Below are 24,570 nucleotides of genomic sequence, written 5' to 3' on the forward strand. Positions count from 1 at the left end.
GAAAAAAAGGGGGGAAAAGGAAAAAGGAAGGAAAGGAAAAAAAAAAAAAAGGAAAATTCGGTTTATTTCACCCCAAGTCCCACAAATGCTTTCCCATGGTGGTTTTCCCTGCCTGTTGGAATTGTCCCCCTGCAAAGCCCAGCCGAGCTCTGGGCCTCACACACAGATTAAAATGAAAGCCCAGCTTTGATTAAAATTAAAGGGAATTTCCCCAATTCCCTTCTCCCAGGCTGGAAATGCCATCAGAGCTGCCCAATGTGTGTCCAGGGCAATTTGGGCTCATCACTGTTCCTGCTTTGTTTGCTCAGAGCCTCATGGAATGTGCTCCCAGGACTTCATTCATCCAGTTACAGCCAAAGCTGGGTTGGAAATGGCTCTTGTTGGTCCTGGATCCAGGGAAAACATGGCAGCAATTCCTTAGCAGGGAGGGATTTTTAATTAAGTTTCAATGGTGGGAAAAGATTCGTTTCTCCCCCCTCAAAAAAACTCTGATTTTGTACCAGAGGATGAGGCAGAGGAACTGCAGGGAAGCTCCGTGTGGCTCCTGCTGGGAATGAGGAGAAACTTCTCCAGGAATGGGGCAGAACCTCAACTCAGCTGCCAAGACAAATCACCGCTTCCACGACAAAGAATCCCAAAATGACCGGGGTTGGAAAAGCCCTCGGAGATCATCCAGTCCAACCATCCCCCAGCACTGCCAAGGCCACCACTGACTCATGTCCCCAAGTGCCACATCCACAGGGATTTGAAATCCCTCCAGGGATGGGGATCCACCACTGCCCTGGGCAGCTGTGCCAGGGCTGGACAACCCTTTCCAGGAGGGAATTTTCCAAATATCCAACCTAAACTTCCACCTGGGCTCACATTCAGCCACCACCAACCAGCACCCTCCAGCTCCTTTTCCAGCTTTCCAGCCAGTATTCCCAAGCCACACACACCTTCCAAGGATATTTTATATTTTTAGAAATAACAGAGCACGCTTAAGTAGTTAAATCAGATAATTAATTATGTTAATCCCAAAGAATATTACAAAGCTCGTGTTTATCTGATCTGAATAAATACCTGGGAAAGCACAGCCCCCCCATCCTGCTTTTTCACCATTTGAAGGATCAAAACAATCCACCTGCTTTTCCAGATGAACAGGAATAGCTCTGTGGACTGATAAAAATTCATAATTAAGAGCTTTACTTTTTTTTTTTTTTTATCATTTGATTAACATAAAATACGAAGCCAGGAAGCAAATCTGGCCACCCCTGACTGGCCAAAAACATCCCCAGAATTGCCCTGGGTTGGAAATCAGTGCTCACACATTGCAAAGGAGTTCATGGCAAATGACTTGGCCCCAAAATATTTGGAGGAAAGGAAAAGTAATTTGAACCCGAGCGATGTTGCAGCGACAGTTGGTGTTTTAAACCCAAAAACTCCAGCCTGTGACTGATAGAAATTCTGACCAACAAACTGGGATGATTCCATACCAGGACGTGCTTTCCATTCAGGTTGTGCTTCAAGAGGAAAGAAAATTGAGATTAAACTTCAAGAGAACAGTTTGGGACAAAAATGGGTCCAGTTACCTCTCAGTCTACTAAGACCTAACTTCACCTGAAGCATTTAAGTGCAACAATAAAGTCATTTAAGGCTCCACTCTTTGATCTACAAATGCTCTGAACTCATTAAAACCAACTTGAATTTCACATCTCCCCAAGGAAAATCACTATCACCAACCCAGGGGGAAATTCTGCAGAAATTTCTTTTCTTCTGGAATCCAGCAAGAAACCAACTGAAGAAACACCTCTTGTTTAGCTGCAATAATCAGATTTACAGATCATTTGTCACAGCATGAATCTTCCTACTTGTGCTAGGACTTCCTGGGATTTTAGGGAAATAGAAGCCAAATTATTTGCCACAAGGGGGATGGGACAAACCTCTCTCCAAACTCAAATAATTCCTAATATCAGACATAATATTTGTGGCACTAATGTAAAATTAGCTGAAGAACTGCTAATGAGAGAGCTGGGGCGTTCAGCCCGGAGGAGAGAAGGTTCCAGAGAGAGCTTTCAGAACCTACAGGAGCACCAGGAGAGCTGGAGAGGGACTTGGGATAAGGGATGGAGGGACAGGACACAGGGAATGGCTTCCCAGTGCCATAGGCAGGGTCAGATGGGATATTGGGAAGGAATTCCTGGCTGGGAGGGTGGGGAGGTCCTGTCCCAGGTTGCCCAGAGAAGCTGTGGCTGCCCCTGGATCCCTGGAAGTGTCCAAGGCCAGGTTGGAGCAACCTGGGCTAGTGGAAGGTGTCCCTGCCCATGGAATGAGATGGTTTTTAAGGTCCCTTCCAAGGCAAACCATTCCATCATTCTGTGATAAACAGAAGAATGTTGCAAGTATGGCTATTTCACAGCATATTTTGGGACATTTTGGGTCTCTGGACGCTTGAGAAAACAGGATCAACCACAGAAAATATCGTTTCTCTGACTTCTCTCTCCCTGCTGACAATTCCGGATTATTTACAGGCCGGATTTCTGCCTTTCTTCGCTCCCGCACAAAGCGACTCAATTCACACCACTGCTGCCTTTCCTTTCATCCCTGCTCTGTCTCAGGGATGAGAGAAAGGGAAATTGGAAAGGATATTTTGCACAGGACACGCTCCTAGAACAGAACTGTAAAAGAGAGAAAAATAAGAGCCTAATTAACTTCAGAAAGCAGAGAAGTCCAAGGGAGAAGGCGCAACATGAAAAGGGCTCCTGGAGCTTGAGGCTTGCTGTGAATTCAGGAGATATCAAAGGTCCTACTGCTCCAGCCATTACCCCCACCTGGCAGGGGGCAGAATGCAACAGCACTCGTGTTTTCAAAGTCTGCAGGACCACACAGCCCTGCAAACCGTGGAAATTTAGGAATTTCAGGCTGCTTTTGGCTTTTCATTTCAAGCCGGCCCCGGCGCCAAAGTTAACGAGCAAAAAGCAGCAGGTAAGAGGGGAAGGCTGGGAGCTCCACAGGTGCCATTTCTGCACATCTTCCTCTGTTCCTTCCTCAGAACTGCACTGTCTTGTCTCTTTTTTTGCTGTGGTTAGAGGCAAGGATTCAACCTGACCTTGGAGAAGACACACAACACTAACAGGGCGCCGTGGCCTGAATGCTGAGTGTGCCTGTGCTGCTGTCAGAGGACCTGCTGCAAAACAAAGGGGCTCTAAGTATTCCTGAGTGATGCCAAAGTCATCAAAATATTCATTTTGCCCTCTAGGATAGAGAGGTCTGTGTGGGGGGGAAATGGCTCTTCTGCTCAAGAGAAACGTCATTCCTTGTTCCAATTCTCCTTTAAACACAAACACAAGGTGCTCTAGTGAAACAAAATCCATGTTGAGCTTGGTGCTCTGCACTCCAGAGGAGCAGGAAGTCAATTCCAACAGCCTCAGAGGGGAGGTTTTAGGGAAAAACAGGTCAGCACAGCAATCCAGCTGCACCACCTGAAGGGTGGTCTCGGTTCTGCCACATGATGCCGCTTCACGTGTTCTGTGAACGTCGTTAATGAGCCAAGGAAGTCATTAAGGCAGCAGAGAGCAAGGCAAAAAGCTCTTCATTCAAAATTCCAGCCCTTTAAAAGCTGGGATTTTGGAGCTGACCCTGCTCCCTGAGGGATGAGCAAACCCCGAGATGATCCTTTTTGGGCAGGCGGCTCTCAAATCATCTCAGCGACGTCAGCTGCCAGGAACACTCTCCAGAATGGAAGATCTGTTCACCTCTGCAGATGATTTATGGGATTCAGACACAGATTAAGATCCAAATCCAGAGGTATATTCCTATCATCCCCTTACACTCAAGGGGAAGCTCATCTGTCATCCAGCTGGCCTGTGTAGTGTCTAGAAAATGATTTACCTGCTCAGTTCCACAACAGGACCTTCAACCCCTGAGGCACAAAAAGATATTTATTTGCAGACCCCTCCATTCAGTTGGTTCAAATTCCCACAGAGAAGCCTTCCCCTTGGTTTCATGGATGCACTAAAGGCTCATTCATTGCTTAAAGAGGGGTTAAACCTATTGCCAATCAGCCCTAGGACATCTCACCTGCCTCCAGCTGCTGCTCCAGAATTCCAGAATGGTTTGGGTTGGAAGGGACCTTAAAGACCATCCAGCTCCAACCCCCTGCCATGGGCAGGGACACCTTTTACTAGACCAGGTTGCTCCAAGCCCCATCCAACAGCTTTGGGGTGGATCCACAGCCCATCACAACACACAGGCAGGACATTTCCTTTCAGGGGCATCGCAGACCTATTTTATATCAACAGCAAAAAACTACACCCAAATTTGTAGGTCAGCGAGAAAATTGAAGCTGCCTTGACTTCTGTAAGTCTCCACAAGCTGCAAAAACAACCTGATCCACAGGGAAAGGTTCTCTAGGCAGGGAAGTTAAACCTCAGGTTCGAGAGAAGGGTCTTAAGGGAATTAATTATAACTTGGAAAATCTCTGACACACAACAGGAGCTGGGAGATCCCAGAGAGTTTGTGATACACCTGATGCTGTGTGTGGGCACCAGAAGCACTGGAAGGTGTTGGAAAGTCTCCCTGGAGCCTCCTCCTCTCCAGGTGAACCCCCCCAGCTCTCCCAGCCTGTCCCCAGAGCAGAGGGGCTCCAGCCCTCGGAGCATCTCCAGGGCCTCCTCTGGACCAAATTCACTGAACAATTCCCCCATCAAATCCATCTCTCCTCAACTCACACAGACCCTGGTGCAGCTGAAGAGTCTCCCGTGCTCAGATTCACACCCTCCAAGGTGTCAATATAAAATCCCCCCCTCGGAGCTGATTTTCACACCCAACCCCTCCGAGCTGTGTGAGGGATCGGAGAGATTCACGACCCACTCCTCACCTGCTGCCACATCACCTGAGCCACTGAGCTCTACGGCACAGCCACTTTGCTACAGCGCAAACATAAAACCTGCCTCACTCCTGAACCTCCACCAGGGTGAAAAAATCGATTTATATTCCAACACTGCCTTTCTGCAGCAGCCACAAATTGTCACTTGCCAGCTAATTGGCTGCAGGCAGCAGTTGGCTCAGAAATGCCAATTATCCGTGTTTCGTCTCCCCACGTGAACTCTGGGATGGTTTTGCGGAGCGAACACGGGCAGGGCTGTCCCTAAATTAAAAGTAGAGCTCAAGACGTGGCCCCAAATTTCACTGAATCCCAGGAATTATCCCACAAATCTGACACAGGGTGAAGAGTGGTGCTCGCCTGAATTTTAAAGTGTACCAGGAAATAACGTGCCGGGAAGTGCCATAATGGGAACAGCAAACTCAGATCAGACCCTGCACAGCTCCATGTTACAGTGACACCCAACCAAAGGCCACGGGAAAGATGAGGCAGGGCCAGAAAAATTTGATTTCTTCGGAATTCTCGGTGACTCCTCAGTGAATTATTTGAACTCAGTTCTTCTTTTGGACCCCTCAGACAGGAGAGACATGGAGGGGCTGGAGCGTGTGCAGGGAAGGGAACGGAGCTGGGAAGGGGCTGGAGCAGCAGGAGCAGCTGAGGGAGCTGGGGGGGCTCAGCCTGGAGAAAAGGAGGCTCAGGGGGGACCTTCTGGCTCTGCAACTCCCTGACAGGAGGGGGGAGCCAAGAGGGGTTGGGCTCTGCTCCCAGGGAACCAGGGACAGGAGGAGAGGGAACGGCCTCCAGCTGCGCCAGAAAAGGTTTATTTTGGATACTGGGGAAAATTCCTTCCTGGAAAGGGTTGTCCAACACTGGCACAGCTGCCCAGGGCAGTGGTGGAGTCCCCATCCCTGGAGGGATTTCAAATCCCTGTGGATGTGGCACTTGGGGACAGGGGTCAGTGGTGGCCTTGGTTGATGGCTGGGCTGGATGATCTCAGAGGGCTTTTCCAACCTCAACAATTCCATTACTCTCTGACTGCAGCAGTTGTTCTGGAGGCAAGGCAGCTTTGAGATACTTGGGAAAAAATGGTTAAAAAACAAAGACCCTGAAAGCTGAGACAGAAAGTGAATCCCCAGCAGGAAAACACTCCAGTCTTCCCAGTCCCAAATCCTCAAGCACCTCCCTCAGTCCCAGCTGCTGCGCTGGGGATGCATTTGGGAAGGATCCCATTGCATTTGGGTTTGGAAGGATCCCATTCCCTGGCTCTGTGCCCAGCAGAGCCCTGACACCATCTGTGTGCAGGCTCAGCGACGTCCGGCACCGGCCCAACTATTCCTGGAGACTTCCAGGGTGGAAAAAAACTAAAAATCTCCAGCACACAACAGCTCAAACCCTCACTCAGACCCCTCAAAGTCCAGCAAAAATGAGCTTTACGGTCACCACAATAAAAGGAATAAAAGTTGTTTTCCTAAAGAGCTGGGAATGTGAGTACTCAAGGGGGAGTCAGGGAGAAAAAGAAGGAGAAAGCAGCTAAAGGCATATTTGCCCTTTTTTTATTATTTTTTTTTAGGCTGCAAAATAGCTGACAGATGGAAATGGGCAAAACCTTCTGTCTTGCATCATTTCTGACCAGACAAAACAGTGGAATAAATGCAAGACAGAGCTCAGAGTTTCTCTGGTATTAATGGGGAAAACAAGCTCTGTCTCCTCTAAGGAAGCTGTGAATTCTAAGGATCACATGGGGGGATTTATTATGTTTATCAACCTGGAGCACAACAGGTTTGCAACGTGCCACGTGCAGAAGTTTCCACAGAAATCCTAAGGATTTTTCATCCTTAATTTAAATAAAGAAGTAAAATAATTGCATATATATGTTTTTATATATAATATATAGAATCGCAGAATGGTTTGGTTCGGAAGGGACCTTCAAGATTGTCTAGTTCCAACCACAAACTAAATATGTATTTATATAAATAACCAAACAAAAATACCTTTGAATGGCAACTTTCTCACATAGTTACACAACCCTGAAGCCACAAGTTTGTCTCAAACCTGGTGTCACATCACGACAGGAAGGGGCAGTAAAAAAAAAAGAAAAAATCAACCAAATTTCCTTTCAGCAAATTATCCAAAATCAGTTTTAAAGAGCCATGAAGTCAGAAATCAGAGGGTTGGGCTATTTTTATTCATCAAGGGTTTATTTGTTGAGAGCCTTGGCTATGGTTTGGTGTTCAATAAATCTTAATGTGAGAAATAACTGTGCTGGGTGGGGAAAAATGAACCACCTCTCTTGTATTGGCATTAAAAAGCCCAGGTGGTCACTGGTTGTCACTAAAGGATTTCTAGAACAGATTGTTCACCATTTTGTCCTGAAGGATCTCCCAGTAAAATACTGACATGACAAATTTATTTCAATCCTCACAGTCAAAATATTCATGGAATCTACTGATACTTTGGGTCCAGGGGTGGGAAGGAGGATGGTGCTGGTCTGGCAGGCAAAACAAGACTGTTTAAAGAAATAACTACACGTGACACTCACAATTAAGGACAAATACATTAAAAATAATCAATTTGGGGGGGGGAAATAACAAAAAAACTAATTATCCCAGAAATTTACTGTTATCCAGGGCTGTGACAGTCCCACACTGCCCTGACCCCAACACTGCTGGGAGCAACATCTGCCCATACAGTAAAAACCCCTCAAATCTTAATAATACAAAGTCAGGAAAGTGAATGAGAGAAAAGGTAGGTTTTAGGACATTCCAGGAATGTTTTTTCCCCCCAAAGCAGCCCCGCAGAGCCAGCTGAGAGCTTTTGGTGCAGTGCTGGAGGCTCTGTCTCCGTGTCTGGGAGCTGAAGAAGCCACAGGCTTTTGGATTTGTCACCCTCTGTTAGTCCTGGATCTGTTTTTCCCTCGTGGTTTCAGCCAGGCTGGATCTACCGTCACATTCGAGCCTGTGGCTTCTTTGATTTTATTGCCAACACACTTTTCTCCTCTTCATTAACTCTGCTCACTGTGCTTTGACTCTTTAAATAAGCTTTTGCACAAAGAAATGCATCTAATTCTTTGGTGGCCATAAAAGCTCCCCTGCAATGGCTCACAGGGCTCGTTTTATGAAATATATTTGAATTTCAGGTTTACATTCCCATTCCATGGTGGGTTCTGGTGTTTTCAGGAGTCATTCAGCACAGCAACTCCAAGCAACCAGCCCTTGCCTCACCCAGGAGAAATTAATGCCTAATTTGGACTTTGCTTCCACAGAAAATTAATTCTGCATTTTTTTTTTTAGTTATTATGTTTTTCCAGCCCTGCATTTTAAACAGGGGGAGGGAAAAAAAAAATCAGCTTCCTTAAAAGTAAAGGCAATCCATACATATCTTACTGTCAGAGCTGGAAAAAACACATCCTAAGAAATCCTGGTGGTATTATTAAATCTGGATCTCGGGCTGGATCTCTGCTCTCCTGGAACTTTTTCCTTATTTATGCAGCTAAAGTTTTGCAGCAGCCACACGAACAGACTTCCAATGTTGTATGAAAATATTCCAATAAACCTCACAAAGGGTATGTGAGTCAGCACAGTTCATCCCCAGAAATTCCTTAAGCTGGGGATGTAAAACCCCAAGGTTTCAATGGTTGCCCCTTGCAGGGCCTAAAGGGGCTCCAGGAGAGCTGGAAAGGGACTTGGGATAAGGGATGGAGGGACAGGACACAGGGAATGGCTTCCCACTGCCAGAGGGCAGGGTTGGATGGGATATTGGGAAGGAATTCCTGGTTGGGAGGGTGGGGAGGCCCTGGTACAGGTTGGGCAGAGAAACTGTGGCTGCCCCTGGATCCCTGGAAGTGTCCAAAGCCAGGTTGGAGCAATGTAGGATAGTGGAAGGTGTCCCTGCCCATGGCAGGGGGGTGGAATGAGATGATCCTTCATCTCCCTTCCAACCCAAATCATTCCATGATAAAAATCCCCCCCCTCCCAGCACAACACCCGGGGAAAGTTTGGTTTGAGCAGTTTTTTGGGGGTTTCTGAAGCCACGACCTCCAGTCAAAGGGACTGAGGCTGCACCACATCCAGGCAAGGGTTTAAGTGCCTTGGAGAGAAACCCTCCTTTCTGAGCATTTAAGAACCTGCTAAACAAAAATATTACTTAATCTGAGAGGGAACAACTTCTAAAAGGAGAAAAATGTCAATGGCTGGTGCCAAAATCGAGGCGGCGGGAGCAGATAAAACACAAGCAGCTGTTTCATGTTTTAAAGGCCCATTTAACCAGGGTGGTTTAAATCTTCCCATCCCCACCCCCACCCCAGCAGAAGATGTCAGTTTGGCTGCTCTGAAAAAAAGAAAAATCAGCCCATAATTGCATGTCTCCAAAAGTAATTACATTCAACAGCAGATTTCATCAGATTAACAAATTGATTTACGTCCCGTCGTCGGGTTTCTGAGGCGAACCCCTCACACAGCAAGAGAGAGAGAGAGGGGCAGGGAGAGCTCTGCTCAGAAAGCACCTGCTGAAGAGCTGGAGAAAGGCAAGGGACATCATTAGCAAAAAACTCTGGCATTGTGGTGCTTCCAGAAGCAAGAGAAGAAGGAACATTTTTGGAAAAGGATCGTCCCAGCGAGCTGAGGGCGATTTTATCTCCGCACCTACATCTCGGCCTCGTTAAAGATGCAGGAGGCACAGGGAGGACCTGGCAGGATCAGCCCCCTCAGGATGATTTCAAGCCTCCATGATTATTTTATCAAAGCAATCACCACCTATCTGAATGTGTTTTATTCTCTTTGGCCGACAACAAAGACGCTTTTTCTCTGCCTTTACCTTCCCCGAGAGCTCTCGTTCCATGAGCCTCCAATTAGAGAATGGTATTAATTTAGGGAAAGGCTGGAAACCTCCATGGGGATATTTATGCCCTGTATCAAACACCAAATGCCTCCTCCAGAGAGGAATCAGGGAATTAAGAGCCAGTTCAGGCCCTGCTTTTTAACTGGGGGATGGTTCCTTGGCTCCATCTTATTCTGGGAATTATCAAAACCTTGCAAACCTCAAAAGGGAACCCCAGAGAGAACCACTGCTGGAAATATTCCTTAAATCACCTTAAAGAGGTTGAAAGCCTCAAATCCAAGGAAGCTGGAAGTGTGGGATCAGCTATTCCCCCAGCTCTGTTTTGGGGTAACCATCTCCCTCCCCTGGCAGGAGCTGAGGTACCTCAAAGCTTCCCAAGTGTCATCCATCATTTAGCTCTGCAAGAAAGCAAATGCCTCCTGAACCACATTAAACATGGAATGGCAAGTCAAATTAAAGCTTAACTGAAACTGGTATTAAGATCCTCACTAATGCAGAGCACCTGTTTGAGCTGCCAATAAAAATAGCAGGATGATGGGGAAGAGCATCAGAAGAAGAAATTCAACTCAAAACCGCTTTAATGAAGGAGCTTTCCTTTGAAAAATGAGAATTTGGGAAGGTTGCAGTGTCTGCAGGACAGGAGAGTGATGGAATATTAAAATAAATGATGACAAAGATCAGAGCAACAGCTTTGTCTGATTGGGAGTCTTCTTAGGAATGTAATTCCTGGCACTTTGGAAGGTACTGGCTACTATTTTCCACTTAAATAGCCACGTTCAGCTAAGAGAGAAAACGAGACCCATTCCTTGGGAGAATCCCAGTCCAGTTAATTCATCCTGGCTCCAAAATCCAGCACCAGCAGCACATGGCTCCTACATATTAACACAGGAAATATCTCCTGGCTTCTGGGAAAGACCCATTTCCAACGTTATTCCCAGCTCTGCAAAGCCAAGGAGATGTGAAGGGAATGTGCCCTCTTGCATTCCTAGAGACATTTTGAGCACATTGCTGGAAACCCAGTGGGAAAACTTTCCCAGGTCAAAGGAGGCAATTAGTGCCTGTAACACAATCCCACGGAAAATCCTTGGGATGCAGAGAGAGAGGCAGGGAAGCTTTCTGATGCCTGGGAATCAACAGAGCTTTGGCTGTACCCTCAGAACAGCTCAGGAAAGAAGAAAAGGTCATAAAAAATTAGTAGCCACGGGTTTAATACACAAAGGACTCGGATCCAAGGAAGCGGCAGCTCCGAAAGGATTATTGGGAGCAGATCCCACATCTGTGGGAAATCCTACTCAGTGCAGCAGAGCAGCTCTTCTCCAGAGCACTAAAATGAGCATTTTCCTTCCAAAGTTGGATGCAGACATCATGGAAATGGTAAGAAAAGTGCAGAAGGCAGAGAGGGAGGGCCCTGAGTGAAGGGGGGTCACTGAAAGCACATCAGCCGAGGGCTCTGGAGCTGACAACTGACATCCCACATTCCCTGGGATGGGGCACACTGTGGATCTGCACAGCTGGAGCTGTGGCACCCATGGATTTCTCCTATGGAGCCAGGCTGGGAGAGCTGGGGGGTTCCCCTGGAGAAGAGAAGGCTCCAGGGAGAGCTGAGAGCCCCTGGCAGGGTCTAAAGGGGCTCCAGGAGAGCTGGAGAGGGACTGGGGACAAGGGATGGAGGGACAGGACAAGGGGCAATGGCTTCAAACTGCCAGAGGGCAGGGCTAGATGGGATATTGGGAAGGAATTCCTGGCTGGGAGGGTGGGGAGGCCCTGGCACAGGTTGGGCAGAGAAGCTGTGGCTGCCCCTGCATCCCTGGAAGTGTCCAAGGCCAGGTTGGAGCAATGTGGGATAGTGGAAGATGTCCCTGCCCATGGCAGGGGGGTGGAATGAGATGATCCTTCATCTCCCTTCCAACCCAAATCATTCCATGAGTCCATGATAAAAATCCCCCCCCCCCAGCACAACACCCAGGGGGAGTTTGTTGTGAGCAGTTTTTTGGGGGTTTCTGAAGCCACAACCTCCAGTCAAAGGGACTGAGGCTGCACCACATCCAGGCAAGGGTTAAGTGCCTTTGAGTTAGATGGGATATTGGGAAGGAATTCCTAGCTGTGAGGGTGGGGAGGCCCTGGCACAGGTTGGGCAGAGAAGCTGTGGCTGCCCCTGGATCCCTGGAAGTGTCCAAGGCCAGGTTGGACGTGGTTTGGAACAACCTGAGACAGTCGAAGGTGTCCCTGCCCATGGCAGGGGGTGGGACTGGATGTTCTTTAAGGTCCTTCCAACCCAAACCATGCCATGATTTCATGATTCTCTGTGCCAGTCCGGACACAGTCGCCCGGGACAAAAAAGTCATAGTCACCACAAACCAAATCCTTATTTAATGACAGCACATTTAAAGCCTCTCCTTAATTTCCCAGGTCTCCCATTTGTTACAGTTTCTACGCTTGAACTTTTGGCAGCTCCTCAGCAACAACAATCAACTGAAAGGAGCTGAATTGTTCCCACCTTTCCTTCACCATTCACCCTTTCAGGGGGTGAACCAGAGAGCAATTCAACACTTTGATGGGGTTCAACAACATTTTCCTATCAGGGTAAACAACACATTTGGAAACGGAGAAAATGGTAATGACAACACGTGATGTGACTGAATCAAGCAAACCACAGATGGATTTTAAGGTCCCTTCCAGCCCTGTCCATTCTGTGAAAGGAATAAAGATTTAAAGGAGACTGTATAAATCAACCACCCCAGAAAGAAATCAAGTGGAAGAAGCCGGAAAGAAGTGGGAAAAACTAAAACCGGAGACAGCAGAGGCAATTTGAGGTATTTTTCCATCACAGCCTTCATGAAATCAGAGTGGAAGGTAACAATATCAGTGATTTGGATGTTTCCCACTGGTTCCCAAAATCCTCCTCAGCCAGTGGGAGCTGTGGATGCTGCTCCAGCCTCCACCACTGCACGTGCAGCGATGCCCCGTGCTCACTGTGGTGCTTTTTTGAAGCCCAACACGATGCTGAATTGCCAAGAAAATAATCTAGAGTGAACATCTACCACGATTTTTCAAGTGGAATATTCTGTATGCAAGAGGCTGCAAAATTCCTTCAGCTCCTTTTTTTTGTTCCTTGAAGCATTTGGTTGGTAATTAACGTTTCAAATCAAAATACTTCAAGCACCACGAAGGGAAAGACAGGAGGCAATTGCCAGTTAATGATACAATTACAAACTGGGTTTGCCTTAAATCAGCTCCTAAAAATGCCTCAGATATTCTCAGAAAGTAGAGATCAATGCAAGAGGCTTCAAGGATGTGACTCTGGGAGGGAAAACAAAAAAAAAAATCTAAAATCAAATGGAACAGAACGTTAATGAATATAAACAATAGTTTGGGTAAGAAAGAAGACAAAACCAGAGATTTCTGTTTAGTGAGTGGCAGCAAACACCAGCAGCAGTAAATTGTAACAGAGCAGAAAGCTCAGAGACATTAAAAAGGGGGTGGATTTGCTCTATTAGCAGCTCTAATTTCACCCCTGTGCACTCAGGGGAGGGACTCACTCACTGGAACCTGCTCCAGATAAAGAAAAACCAGTTTAGAGAGTGATATTTCCACAGGTTTCAAAGAGAGTTTCAAATTCTCACCATTAACCACTTGTCAGCTCCAGAATTCCCAGCTCTCACCTGGCAGGGAGTTTTGCCTGGACTGAAACCCGTGAAGGGAACCCCTCTGAAAGCTCCTGCACTGAATTTCTTTGCTTCTTTTTGTGCTTATTTATAGTCCAGAACTCTTTTCTGCTCCGAGTTAAATTTGGGAAGAGTAACAAAGCAAACTCACAAGGAAGATTAGGAAAGCAGGGAAAAATAATGGAGGGGAAAAGTTTTATTACGTTGAAGTGACTAGAGAAAAACATCAACCCTTCAACACCCACTGATGTTCCTTTTCCAAAGGGTGCATTCCCAGTTTGAGGGAAGATAAGGAATGTTTGCTGAATGCTCAGGAATTCAGTGTGGCCAAAGTTTGGAGCAGAGGAGCCACAAAGCAAAGAAAGGAAATATCCAGCTGGCTGTGACAAGACCTTACCTGGATTTTCAGGAAAAGCTTGGCAAGGTAAGGCTTTTCAGGGAATTCCTTCCTCAGGAAGAGCATTGCTGCATTTTGAAGACTTTCTGCATTTTGCTGCTTTAATTCTTCCACTAAATAATCATTTCAAGGCATTGAACAGGCAGGGAGAGACATCCTAAACCCATATACTTGAAAAAAGGAATGAACTGAAGTGGTTTGGAAAAGAGGTGGAGCAAGAAAGGGGGGGGGGAAACAGCCAGAATTGAGCATTGGCAGGGACATGTCTCTGACACAAAAGAGCATTTATACTTTCCAAGTGCAGATTTTAACAGGCAAAGAGAGGGAAAGGGAGGCAAGATTTCAATCAAGGACTTCAGGATAAGGTTTCTGCTCTTTAAAAAAAAAAAAAAAAAAAAGTGGATTGTAGGGTTGTTTTGCAGTAAAAACTACATTGCTGAAGTTTTATGCTGCAAGGCTTTGTACAGACAAACAAATCTCACGTCTAAATACACTTGTTGTATTGAAATTGAAGATAAGCCAGGAGAAACGAGGGGGTGTAAAATGACTGTTTACCAGTATATGCAAACAAAGAAAAAAAAATAAAAAAAAATATGATTTGGACATTTTGCCCTGCCCAGGAACAACCCAAACACACGTGTGAGCTGAGACAGAATCATTCCCAGCAGCCTGGCAGGAGCAGAATTTCCCAGATTTCATCACATTCCTGCCATTAAAACCACCCTGCTTTCCAAAGGGAAGTTGAAACACGTTCTGTAGCTGAGAGAAAGTTTAATAGTGGAGCTGCAATGAGGAAAAGTGAAGGAGTCAGGCTGGGAGATCAGGGAACAGTTTGTATCCTGCTTTAATTAAGGAGCCACTTTGCCCTGAAGGGCTGAACCCCAAAGCACAGGGACTTTTCTGCAGGGAAATAAGGGATGAACAGCTTGGAAAAAGCAATGAGAGATGGAAGATGGGAAAGATCTGAGTCAAAAGTATTCCTGAGAGGAACAGAGCATGGGATGAGTCAAGGACTGAGTGCTGAGAAGTCTTAAAATCATGGAATCACAGAATGATTTGGGTTGGAAGGGACCTTAAAGGTGACCTAATTCCAAGCCCCTGCCATGGGAAGGGACATATTCCACTAGCCCAGGTTGCTTGGGCAATTCAAGGGATGGAGCAGCCACAGCTTCTCTGGGCATTTCCTCAAAAAAATCTTTGTCCCAAAAATCCATCCCATGATTTAACTCCTGTTTTATCACACTGAAGAAAAACTCCAGAGAGCCAAGACTTCTCAAAAATTAAAAAAATAGGGAAAGCACGTAAGGAAGAGGCAGAGAAAGGACAGGTAGGAACAGAGATTGGAACTCAGGGAAGTTCAATCCACCCCAGAATATTGCACAAGACCTGGAAGGACACAGTGAATCTTGGTTTTTGGCTGAGAACTGAAGAGAAATCCTAAGGACCACACATTCCTGGATGTGATATCACTGCCAGGCTCCACAAAAAAGGGTGAAGAAGTCTCCATGAGTAAGAGCTGATGCTATTTTAGGCTTTGTTTTGGCAAGTAACAAGGGCATTAAGAAGAGCTGGTGATAAAACATTACCTTGGATTGAGTGCACACAGGCACATTCCTATTAAATTAGGGATAAAAAGAGGTTAAGTGTTGTAAGAGAATCCAAGTTCACTCTTTAACCATGAGAAATTAAATCAAACAGTAAAATCAAGTGGGCTGAGGAGATGAGGGATGGCAAAGCTGCCATCCAAGTCTTTCTCTCAGGTCAAAGATGTAAAGCTATTTGAAAGCTGCGTCCTCAGAACTAACCTCAAAAAGGACATTAGGATCAATTAAAGAGAATGTGTGTTATGGACAGGAAAGGATTGATTAGCAATGGCTTTAAAGCCAGCAAGGGGCAGGGAGACAAAATAAGAAGTGCCAGAAGTCAAGCTGTGCCAGAGCTCAGCAAATGAAAACAAAAGAGCAGGAGATGTTTCAGGTATCCAAGTAAAGGAGACCAGGAGGGAAAGGGAAGAGATCCTGTAAGGAGAGCTTGATAAAACCAAGCTTAACACTGAATTAAGAGGGGAATAAGGACATAAACATGGGTGGAAGGCAAAGTGTGTCACGGGGTTGAGGCTGTAAGAGATACAACCACAGTGGAGACAGAACTCCAATGTTTTGATGGGTTCTAATCCAGGGAAAGCAGAGAGCACCCATCCCATCTCCAAAAGACATGGCACATGGAATAATATCCTCTCTGGAATGAGGCTGTCAAAGCAGTCCAACAGCTGAGCATGGATCTGTGGAACATTTAAAATTTGTATTTTGAGGAGGAGGGAGAATCTAAACATTCATCCTCCCAAGACCTCAAGGGTACACGAAGTTCCTCAAGGAGAACGTTGAATAAAAGAACTTAATGAGCAAATGAAAAATTGGAATGAGGTGCAAACAAAGCACTGGAGGTGCCAACAGTCACCTGTGCTATTCCAGTCCACTGTTTCCTGTCTGGAAGAATTATTTATTGTAAAGACCTAAGAAGTACAGCTGAGCCAATCCCAACTTCATTATGGATATCAATACACTGGGAATTCTTCATTATGGATATCAATACACTGGGAATTCCTGCATGACAGGAAGGTGGTGAAGATCATTTCAAGAATTAGAGTGGTTTAAAGAGGACAGAAGTTAGTTCAAGGATGGCATTTGGACACTGACTGGTACATTCATGTCCTCAGAGAGTTCAGAGGAAGCCCCGCAGATGCTGCCAGGGCTGGAGCCCCTCTGCTCTGGAGCCAGGCTGGGAGAGCTGGGGGGGTTCCCCTGGAGAAGAGAAGGCTTCAGGGAGAGCTGAGAGCCCCTGGCAGGGCCTGAAGGGTCTCCAGGAGAGCTGGAGAGGGACTGGGGACAAGGCATGGAGGGACAGGACACAGGGAATGGCTTCCCAGTGCCAGAGGGCAGGGACAGATGGGATATTGGGAAAGAAATTGTTGGCTGTGAGGGTGGGGAGGCCCTGGCCCAGGTTGCCAAGAGAAGCTGTGGCTGCCCCTGGATCCCTGGAAGTGTCCAAGGCCAGGCTGGCCTTGGTCAGATCCTGATCCCCATGATCAAAACTGTACAAGAGAGACAAACACCTGGAAGCACAGAGGGAAAACAAAGGAAGCAACTGAACCTGAATAACCTGTTCCACAGGAAAAGACCAGGAGGGTTTGTCCTGCTTAGGCCAAAAAACAAACAGGGAAGGTTTCCAGAGGATATGACCTGTCCAAATTCATCCAGGGAAAGCAGGAGTTTGAGCTGCCAAAGGAGGAGGTGGAGGGGACATTTAAGCTCAACAACACTGGCACAGGAAAAGCCAGAAATTCCCTGTCAGTGCAGGTGGATGGAGACTGGAGTAAAGTCAGGAGAGTTTCAGGGAGAGGTCACAGCACTGCTCTGAAACATCTACAAAGTATTACCACAGTTCTGCAGCAAGAACTTTATTTATTACTAAAATAATAAAGTAATAAATCAGGATAAAGTAATAAATCAGGATAAGACTCAGTCCAGCACTGATTATGCAAAATCAACTATCAGTCAAAATAACCTGTAAGTTAAATAAAATATGATTTTTTTTGGATGTCTGTGACTGTGAATTTGATAAAAGAGAAGCTCAAATATTTAAATAAACCACTACAGAAGTGTCAACCTTTCTACACAGATGTTACTTCCACTACTACAAGAGTATTTCAATGAAAATGAAATTTTCATTGAGTATCCAATGACACCAAGGCTTGACCCTGCAGCTCTTGCAAACTCCTCCACATCTAAAAATCAGGACTAAATAAACTAAACAAACTAAGAGTTCAACAATTTGTAAAGTCAAAACTCTCCAGTTGGCAAACTATTACCAAAACTGTAAAAGGCATTAAAAAGAAGCCAAAAGCAGTCCAAAGTGAGCCTCTCCAATCCACGGCCTGCCATCAACAACAAAAAGTTTCCTGAACACTTCAAACCCTCTGTCTTTACCAGAAGGTGATGCAGAAGTTTCACAGGTATTCCTAATGTATTTTTAAAAATTAAGGGAATAACTTGAAAAATGTCATTATAGCTCAAGGAGGGTTTTTTTCCCAGGTGGATCTCATGCCATTGTTCAGTATTATCAGGGAGTGGGAGTTTGTGGGACTGAATGTCAGGAACACCAAGAACTTCAAGGTGAACTCTCAGCTTTCACATCATACTGGGCTGGGCAAGGGTGAAGATGGAAGAATTTGGGTTCCCACGTTTGACCAAACTTCTTAAATAAGAAGTCAGAAATGCCAGGTCTTATTTGAGATCTGTGGATTCCCCATCCCTGGAGGTGTTCCAAGTTGGAAGGGGCTTGGAGCAACCTGGGATAGTGGGAGGTGTCCCTGCCCATGGCAGGGGGTGGCACTGGATGAGCTTTAAGGTCCCTTCCAACCCAAACCATTCCATGATCTCTGTCCCAGACCTGGAAGGATTTTTGTCCTTCAGAGAAGCCCCACATCACTCTGAGCACACAGGCAGCTGATGTTTGCTTTTCCTCTGCCTCCACATTCCAGGTTTGGTTTTTAACTTCATCCCTCTTTCTATTCAACATCAGTAACTCCCCATTCAGAGTCAGACACCTTGTTAAAGCCCTTAAGAACTGAGCATCTCACTTTATTTCCCAGCACATTTTCAGACCCCCTGGGCTGAGGCAGCACCAGAAGACGCCTCACACCTTTTCCCTCTTATCCAGAACATCCAGCTCTGCCTGCTGTGGGATTGCACCGAGGCTGGGGCAGCTTGGACAACTCAAAGCACAGCAAAGTGTCACCAAAAAATAAAAAAAAGGCACTTTTAAAGAATCCCACATAAATGACCAGCTCTTACCTGGATTTTTATGGGCCAGGTGAAGTTGCTGACGTAAACAAAGAAGGTGATGTTGGGGTTGTTGCGGAAATCAAACTTCTCGTTGGAGAAACTGTCCTTGTACTCTTTTATATTGGTTCTGGAAACAACTGGAATTTCCTCCCCTGCCTGTGTGCCAGCTGGTTTAGGAAGGAGCAAGAAAAAAAAGTGTTGATGTGTGTTTAAAATAAAGAACAAAAGGGCAAATCGACCTGAATTCTAATGGTAAAAAATTAACTATTCCTTCAGAAATTACTCTTTTTTAGCTGCACTGCAATATCAAAATCACTGTGTGCCAAAATGCTGCATTATTATAAATCAAAATTGCACCTTCTTAGGTTTCCAAAATGCACTACTAACATGGAAAACATAGGGTTTTTTAAAACATTTCACCTCCTCCTTCAGGCCCAGCATTTAAGGACATTATATATCAAGTACAGAGGTTAAAAAAAAAAAAATGTTTTCCTAATTAAATTTGTATTTGTCAGAAACTGATAACTGAAATGAGCTGCCAAGGAACTCAAATCAGGCTCATTTTACCTGCAAAACTTGTGGACCAAGTGATGTTGAGGTTGAAGTTTTTGGATGCATTGATGAACATGTCCAGGTCTCTGTTTTGCTGCGGGAAGGAAACACAAAAAGAAATCCCCATTTTTAGGATAAGCAGTTTGACTGCATAGTTTCCTAACAAACCTTTGCTACAAAAAGAAATTATCTTGGAATTTGTTATTTACCTGAAGAAAATACATCAAGCAAAAAAACTAAACACTGCATTTGCTGAAAGGAGTGCAAAGAATGGGACAGGAAGAATTGAAACACAAGATCTGGGGTGAAAACAAGCAAAACATCTCAGCTCTGGAGCCAGGCTGGGAGAGCTGGGGGAGTTCCCCTGGAGAAGAGAAGGCTCCAGGGAGAGCTGAGAGCCCCTGGCAGGGCCTGAAGGGGCTCCAGGAGAGCTGGAGAGGGACTTGGGATAAGGGATGGAGGGACAGCACACAGGGAATGGCTTCCCAGTGCCAGAGGGTAGGGATAGATGGGATATTGGGAAGGAATTGTTGTCTGTGAGGGTTGGGAGGCCCTGGCCCAGGTTTCCCAGAGAAGCTGTGGCTGCCCCTGGATCCCTGGAAGTGTCCAAAGCCAGGCTGGAACAACCTGGGCTGGTGGAAGGTGTCCCTGCCCACGGGAACAAGGTGGCCTTTAAAGTCCCTTCCAACCCAAACCATCCCATGATTCCGTAATTCCATAGAACTGGAGAGGCTCAGAAGTTGTTCAAACAACTGGAAAGAATGAACTGTGGATCCTTATGAAATTTTTCCCACGAAAATTTGGGACTGCACAGCCAAGGCCAGGCCATAAAGCTCCGGTTGCTCCGTGGAGGTTGGAAACACCTTCCACGTGACCAGCCTACACCTGGAGACCCCCGGAGCCGTGACAATCCACAGCTTCCACGGCCAGGAGGAGAGAAGAGGGACCCCCAAGGGACGAAGCTGAAAGGGAAAAGTGGAAAATGCACCTCTTCAGGCGTGGCCACAAAGTTGATTGCGGTGTAGTAACGATCGTCCTCCTGGGACAGGCTGAAGGTGAACTGATAGTCGATGAGGAGAGTGTCTGTAAGAAACACAGGGACACGGTTATCCCACCTCCTGGAATAAAACAACTCCTGCAGAGCAAGGCATGATGGCACTGAAGGGATTTTTGGACAACTAGGAGCCACCACGCTGTCAGGAACGACCCCCAGTCTGTGTATGATGCCACACAAGGGACAAAAAACCCTGGAGGGGGAAAGAGGTGGCTCAGATTTGCCAGCCAAGAGCTGCTCTGAATGGAAGCTCATGCCTAAATATTGTAAAAACACACTGTAAAAAATGTGCCAAGATATTGACTTTTCCAGCCTGCAACACCTCCATGTTCTAAAGGGACAGCAGGAAAATTAAAGGGATGTGCAATTCCCACTTGGCAGGGGACAAAGTTCCCCCCACGACAAGTTTCTGTGCATCAGTGGACTTTACTGGGAGGATTTTTACAGAGCAGCTGGTTGTTGATGGATTCAGCTCCCATCTTGCCTGGAATACATCCCACCCAGGCATTCCAGGAGCAGTTTTTGGTCTGCCTGGATGTCCTTCCATGCTCATGTTTGCTTGGGCTGGGGGATAATCAACAGCCAGTTTTGGGGATGCATCTACCAGTCTCAGCATCCTTATTTATGCTGACATTTATTATGACTTGAACACCATATTCTGACTTGTCCACATTCCTGAAGCTGTGCAAGAACATTCCAAGCAATGAGGAATAGGAAATTATACACCAGGTGCTACTTTTCTCTCTCTGCCTCCTGGAGATCCCCTGTGGATAGAGAAAGCCAGACAACCTGATGTCTATCCACAGTGGAGCACCAGGAAATCTTCAAGGAATGAAACCAAGCCAGGCTGGATCTGTACAGCACAAGATTCTTCCTGCAAGAGTTGGAATATTCTGCCTTTTCCCTGTTTTTTTGTCCATTTTACCAACCCTGCAACGAATCTGGTCATCCTTGCACGGAGATTGTCATGAGGAGCCACCAATGCCCTCGTTTGGCCACATGAGGAGAACCCAAATTAGCCAAAACCTGCCCGTTGAGCATTTCTGTGCTGGACAAACCCACTGTTGGTGACTCCATGGAATTCAAGATTCCATCTCTCCACCCCTGCCAGGCTGCTGCTCATTGCTAATATTTGCAAACACAACCTGGAGAGTTTCCACCAAGTAAGTCGAGTCTTGGCAAAGGATCTTCTGGAATTGCACGGGAATCCAACTGTTCCATTCCGAGGAAACGTGGCAGTTCTGAAGCCCGTTTTAACAAGGATCAGAATTTAAAATAAAGAGCATTTTGCACTTATAAAAATTCTTTGGGTTTTATCTATTTGAGAGTGTTCTCCAAAAGACCAGATTTCATCTCAGTCACGTGAGAAACATCCAAAACTTTGTTCAAACAATCCAATCATCACACGGACCTTATCAAGAAAAGCATTTTCATTCTCTTTAAACAATACTTTTCAGAAAAATTAAGCTTTTTTCGAGCTGTTTTTCAGTCCTTCCCTTAATCCCCCATATTTTAAACACAGGCTAAGACAACTGAAACAAAGTATTTTAAACTTCAAGCACATTTTTTATCTGCAAATACAATCCCAGAGGTACTCACAGTAACACGTTCCTTTGAGAGGATTTCCCTGATATCTGTTTTCGACTTCACACCTAAAAAAGAAAACACATTTTTTAATAAATTGGGGTTTTTTTGTTTGTTTTTTTTTGGTAGTTTTATTTATTCCCAGCCACTAAAATATCAGAAAACACAACCTGTGCTGATAACAGCAATGATTAAAGATCAATGCCTGAGCTGTGCTGGGCTCGAAATTCCACGTTCTCTGCGAGTCAAACTTGTACAGAATAAAAAATGAAACACAAAATTCTGGATATCAACCTTTGTATCCACTTGGAAGGTATTTATTAGCTCTTCACAAAGCATGGAACTGGATTAGCTCAGTCAAAAACTAATTCCCATTTACATTTATGGCTATTCCAGGATCTCTCTGACAAAAGTTCGCTCGCGCGAGCGACGCCCTCAAAAATAAACCTGGCAATGAAATCCTTTGGAATTAAATTATTTCCACTAACATTGCACTAAAAGCATTTCTGTTTCGTTACAGAGAAACCTCCAGCAAATTTGTTGCTGTAAAACCGCTCCATTAAACCGCCTGAATGTCAAAGGCTCATTTTCAGGGATATTTACGCTCGCCCAGCCCAGGGAGCACAGGCAGTAAAATCCCCCAATTAAAGAGGAACTACTGAGGGAGAAAAAAATGTGGAGCCAGTCCAGAGGAGGCCCCGGAGATGCTGCCAGGGCTGGAACCCCTCTGCTCTGGAGCCAGGCTGGGAGAGCTGGGGGGGTTCCCCTGGAGAAGAGAAGGCTCCAGGGAGAGCTGAGAGCCCCTGGCAGGGCCTGAAGGGGCTCCAGGAGAGCTGGAGAGGGACTGGGGACAAGGCGTGGAGGGACAGGACACAGGGAATGGCTTCCCACTGCCAGAGGGCAGGGTTAGGATTGTTGTCTGTGATGGTGGGGAGCCCTGCCCCAGGTTGGACAGAGAAGCTGTGGCTGCCCCTGGATCCCTGGAAGTGTCCAAGGTCAGGTCGGAGCAACTTGGGATAGTGGGAGGTGTCCCTGCCCATGGCTCATGGAATGACCCATCTCATGGAATGAGATGATCTTTAAGGTCCCTTCCAACCCAAACCATGCTGTGATTCCATGTACAGTTTGGGGGGTGGGCACTTCACTTTTCCATCCTTTCCGTGTAACATTCCCAGCTGAAACGTTCTTAAAAATGGAATTCTTCAGGATCCTTCCAGACAGCCCCCAGGGGAAGCCCAGCTGGCTGCACCCTCAGAGCAGTCACTGAACCATCAGCAGGGAGAGATGAGCAGAGACACCAGGAACAGCACCAGGAAGAAACAGGGGGGTTCCATGCTGGGAAAAGGGGGGGATTCCATGGTGGGACAGGGGGGTGACTTGGAGGGACAAGGGGGTTCCATGGTGGGACAGGGAGGGTTCCATGGTGGCATAGGGGGGTTCCATGGTGGGACAAGATTGTTTCATGGTGGGACAAGAGGGTTCCATTGTGGGACAAGGGGGTTCCATGGTAGGACAGGGATTGTTCCACGGTGAGACAAGATTGTTTCATGGTGGGACAAGAGGGAGGTTCCTTGGTGGGACAAGATTGTTCTATGGTGGGACAGGGGGGTTCCATTATGAGGCAGAAGGGGTTCCTTGGTGGGACAAGGGGATTCCATGCTGGGACAAGGGGGTTCCTTGGTGGGACAGGGGGGGTTCCATGGTGGGACAGGGAGGAGTTCCATGGTGGGACAAGGGGGTTCCATGCTGGGACAGGGGGTGTTCCACGGTGGGACCAGCACGACTTTCTGATTTCAAACAACAAAGAAACAAACTCACAGCTGACACTCATCTCCTTTTATCCCCTTGGTGGTGCAGAAGCACTTGCCGGTGTTGGTGTTGCAGACGGACGCGTGGCCGTTGCACTTGCAGGCTGTGGAGCAGAGGGGGGAGAAGACACAACACTGAGCCAGGCAAGAGGAACAAACTCGACAGCAATTAAGTCCTTCAGCTGCCAAACTGAGCTACACCAACAATTAACGTGCAGATGAAAACCCATTTGGTGCTCTTTGCTTCCCTTTTGTGCAGCCAAAAATAGAACCCTGCATCAAAACAGAGCGAGCGCAGCCCCAGGACTGATGTTTGTAGGAAATCATCACCTGACTGAGATTTTTAGCCCCAAAAATTTATTTGACTTCCTCTCCCGTTGACACACGGCAGCGGGGATGTCATGACTGGCAAGGGGAACAATGTTTGGAGTAGTTTTGGGCTTGCTAAGACACCTCAGCCAAACTCAGAGCTCTTGAGAGAAGAGTTTGGAAATGAAAACAAAGCTGGTGGGGCTTTTAGGGCCTTTTCTAGAAATAAATAAATAGGAGAAAATAATGTCTCAATAGTCCTATTGAGAAAATAACATCCTTATCAACAGTGTCAGCAGAAAACATCTGGTGCCAAGAAGACGATGTCCACGTTGGAATTTGGGGCACACTCCCCAATATATTTTAGGATAACTTTGAGATGAATGTCGGGGGGTCGTGGTTGAAGAAAATCAGCAGAGTTCTGGACTTCCCTCAGGCTTGGGGCCTGCCCAAAATAGCCCAGTTTATGTAGAGTTAGACCTGAGAGTTTGCTGGAGATCCAACCCAAGGTCCCACGGTGGGGACACACGGGAGATTCGCTTCCCAAAAATGCTCCTGGTTCAAACTAAATGCTCATGTTGACACACTTTGACACCTTTATTCATAAAGGTGGAGAGGAGGAACATAAAAAAAAAAAAAAAAAAAAAAAAAAAAAAA

The 24,570-nt window shown here is 46.3% G+C and overlaps 1 protein-coding gene across 1 annotated transcript in view; it reads right to left on the reverse strand.

The window, feature by feature from the left end:
* The window catches only part of LOC113991046 (MAM domain-containing glycosylphosphatidylinositol anchor protein 2-like), a 189,988-nt gene that overhangs the window by 15,125 nt on the left and 150,293 nt on the right, over positions 1–24,570 (reverse strand). Inside the window, exons 11-15 of the mRNA XM_039389294.1 lie at positions 23,615–23,739; positions 21,812–21,864; positions 20,147–20,241; positions 19,174–19,252; positions 18,616–18,773 (exon numbers count right to left, since the gene is read on the reverse strand). Coding sequence (XP_039245228.1) covers positions 18,616–18,773; positions 19,174–19,252; positions 20,147–20,241; positions 21,812–21,864; positions 23,615–23,739 — 510 coding nt within the window. The remainder of the gene's footprint in view (positions 1–18,615; positions 18,774–19,173; positions 19,253–20,146; positions 20,242–21,811; positions 21,865–23,614; positions 23,740–24,570) is intronic.

Source organism: Pipra filicauda, unplaced genomic scaffold (assembly GCF_003945595.2).
Source record: "Pipra filicauda isolate LSUMZ 115617 unplaced genomic scaffold, ASM394559v2 scaffold71_size5581439_pilon, whole genome shotgun sequence".
NCBI lineage: Eukaryota > Metazoa > Chordata > Aves > Passeriformes > Pipridae > Pipra > Pipra filicauda.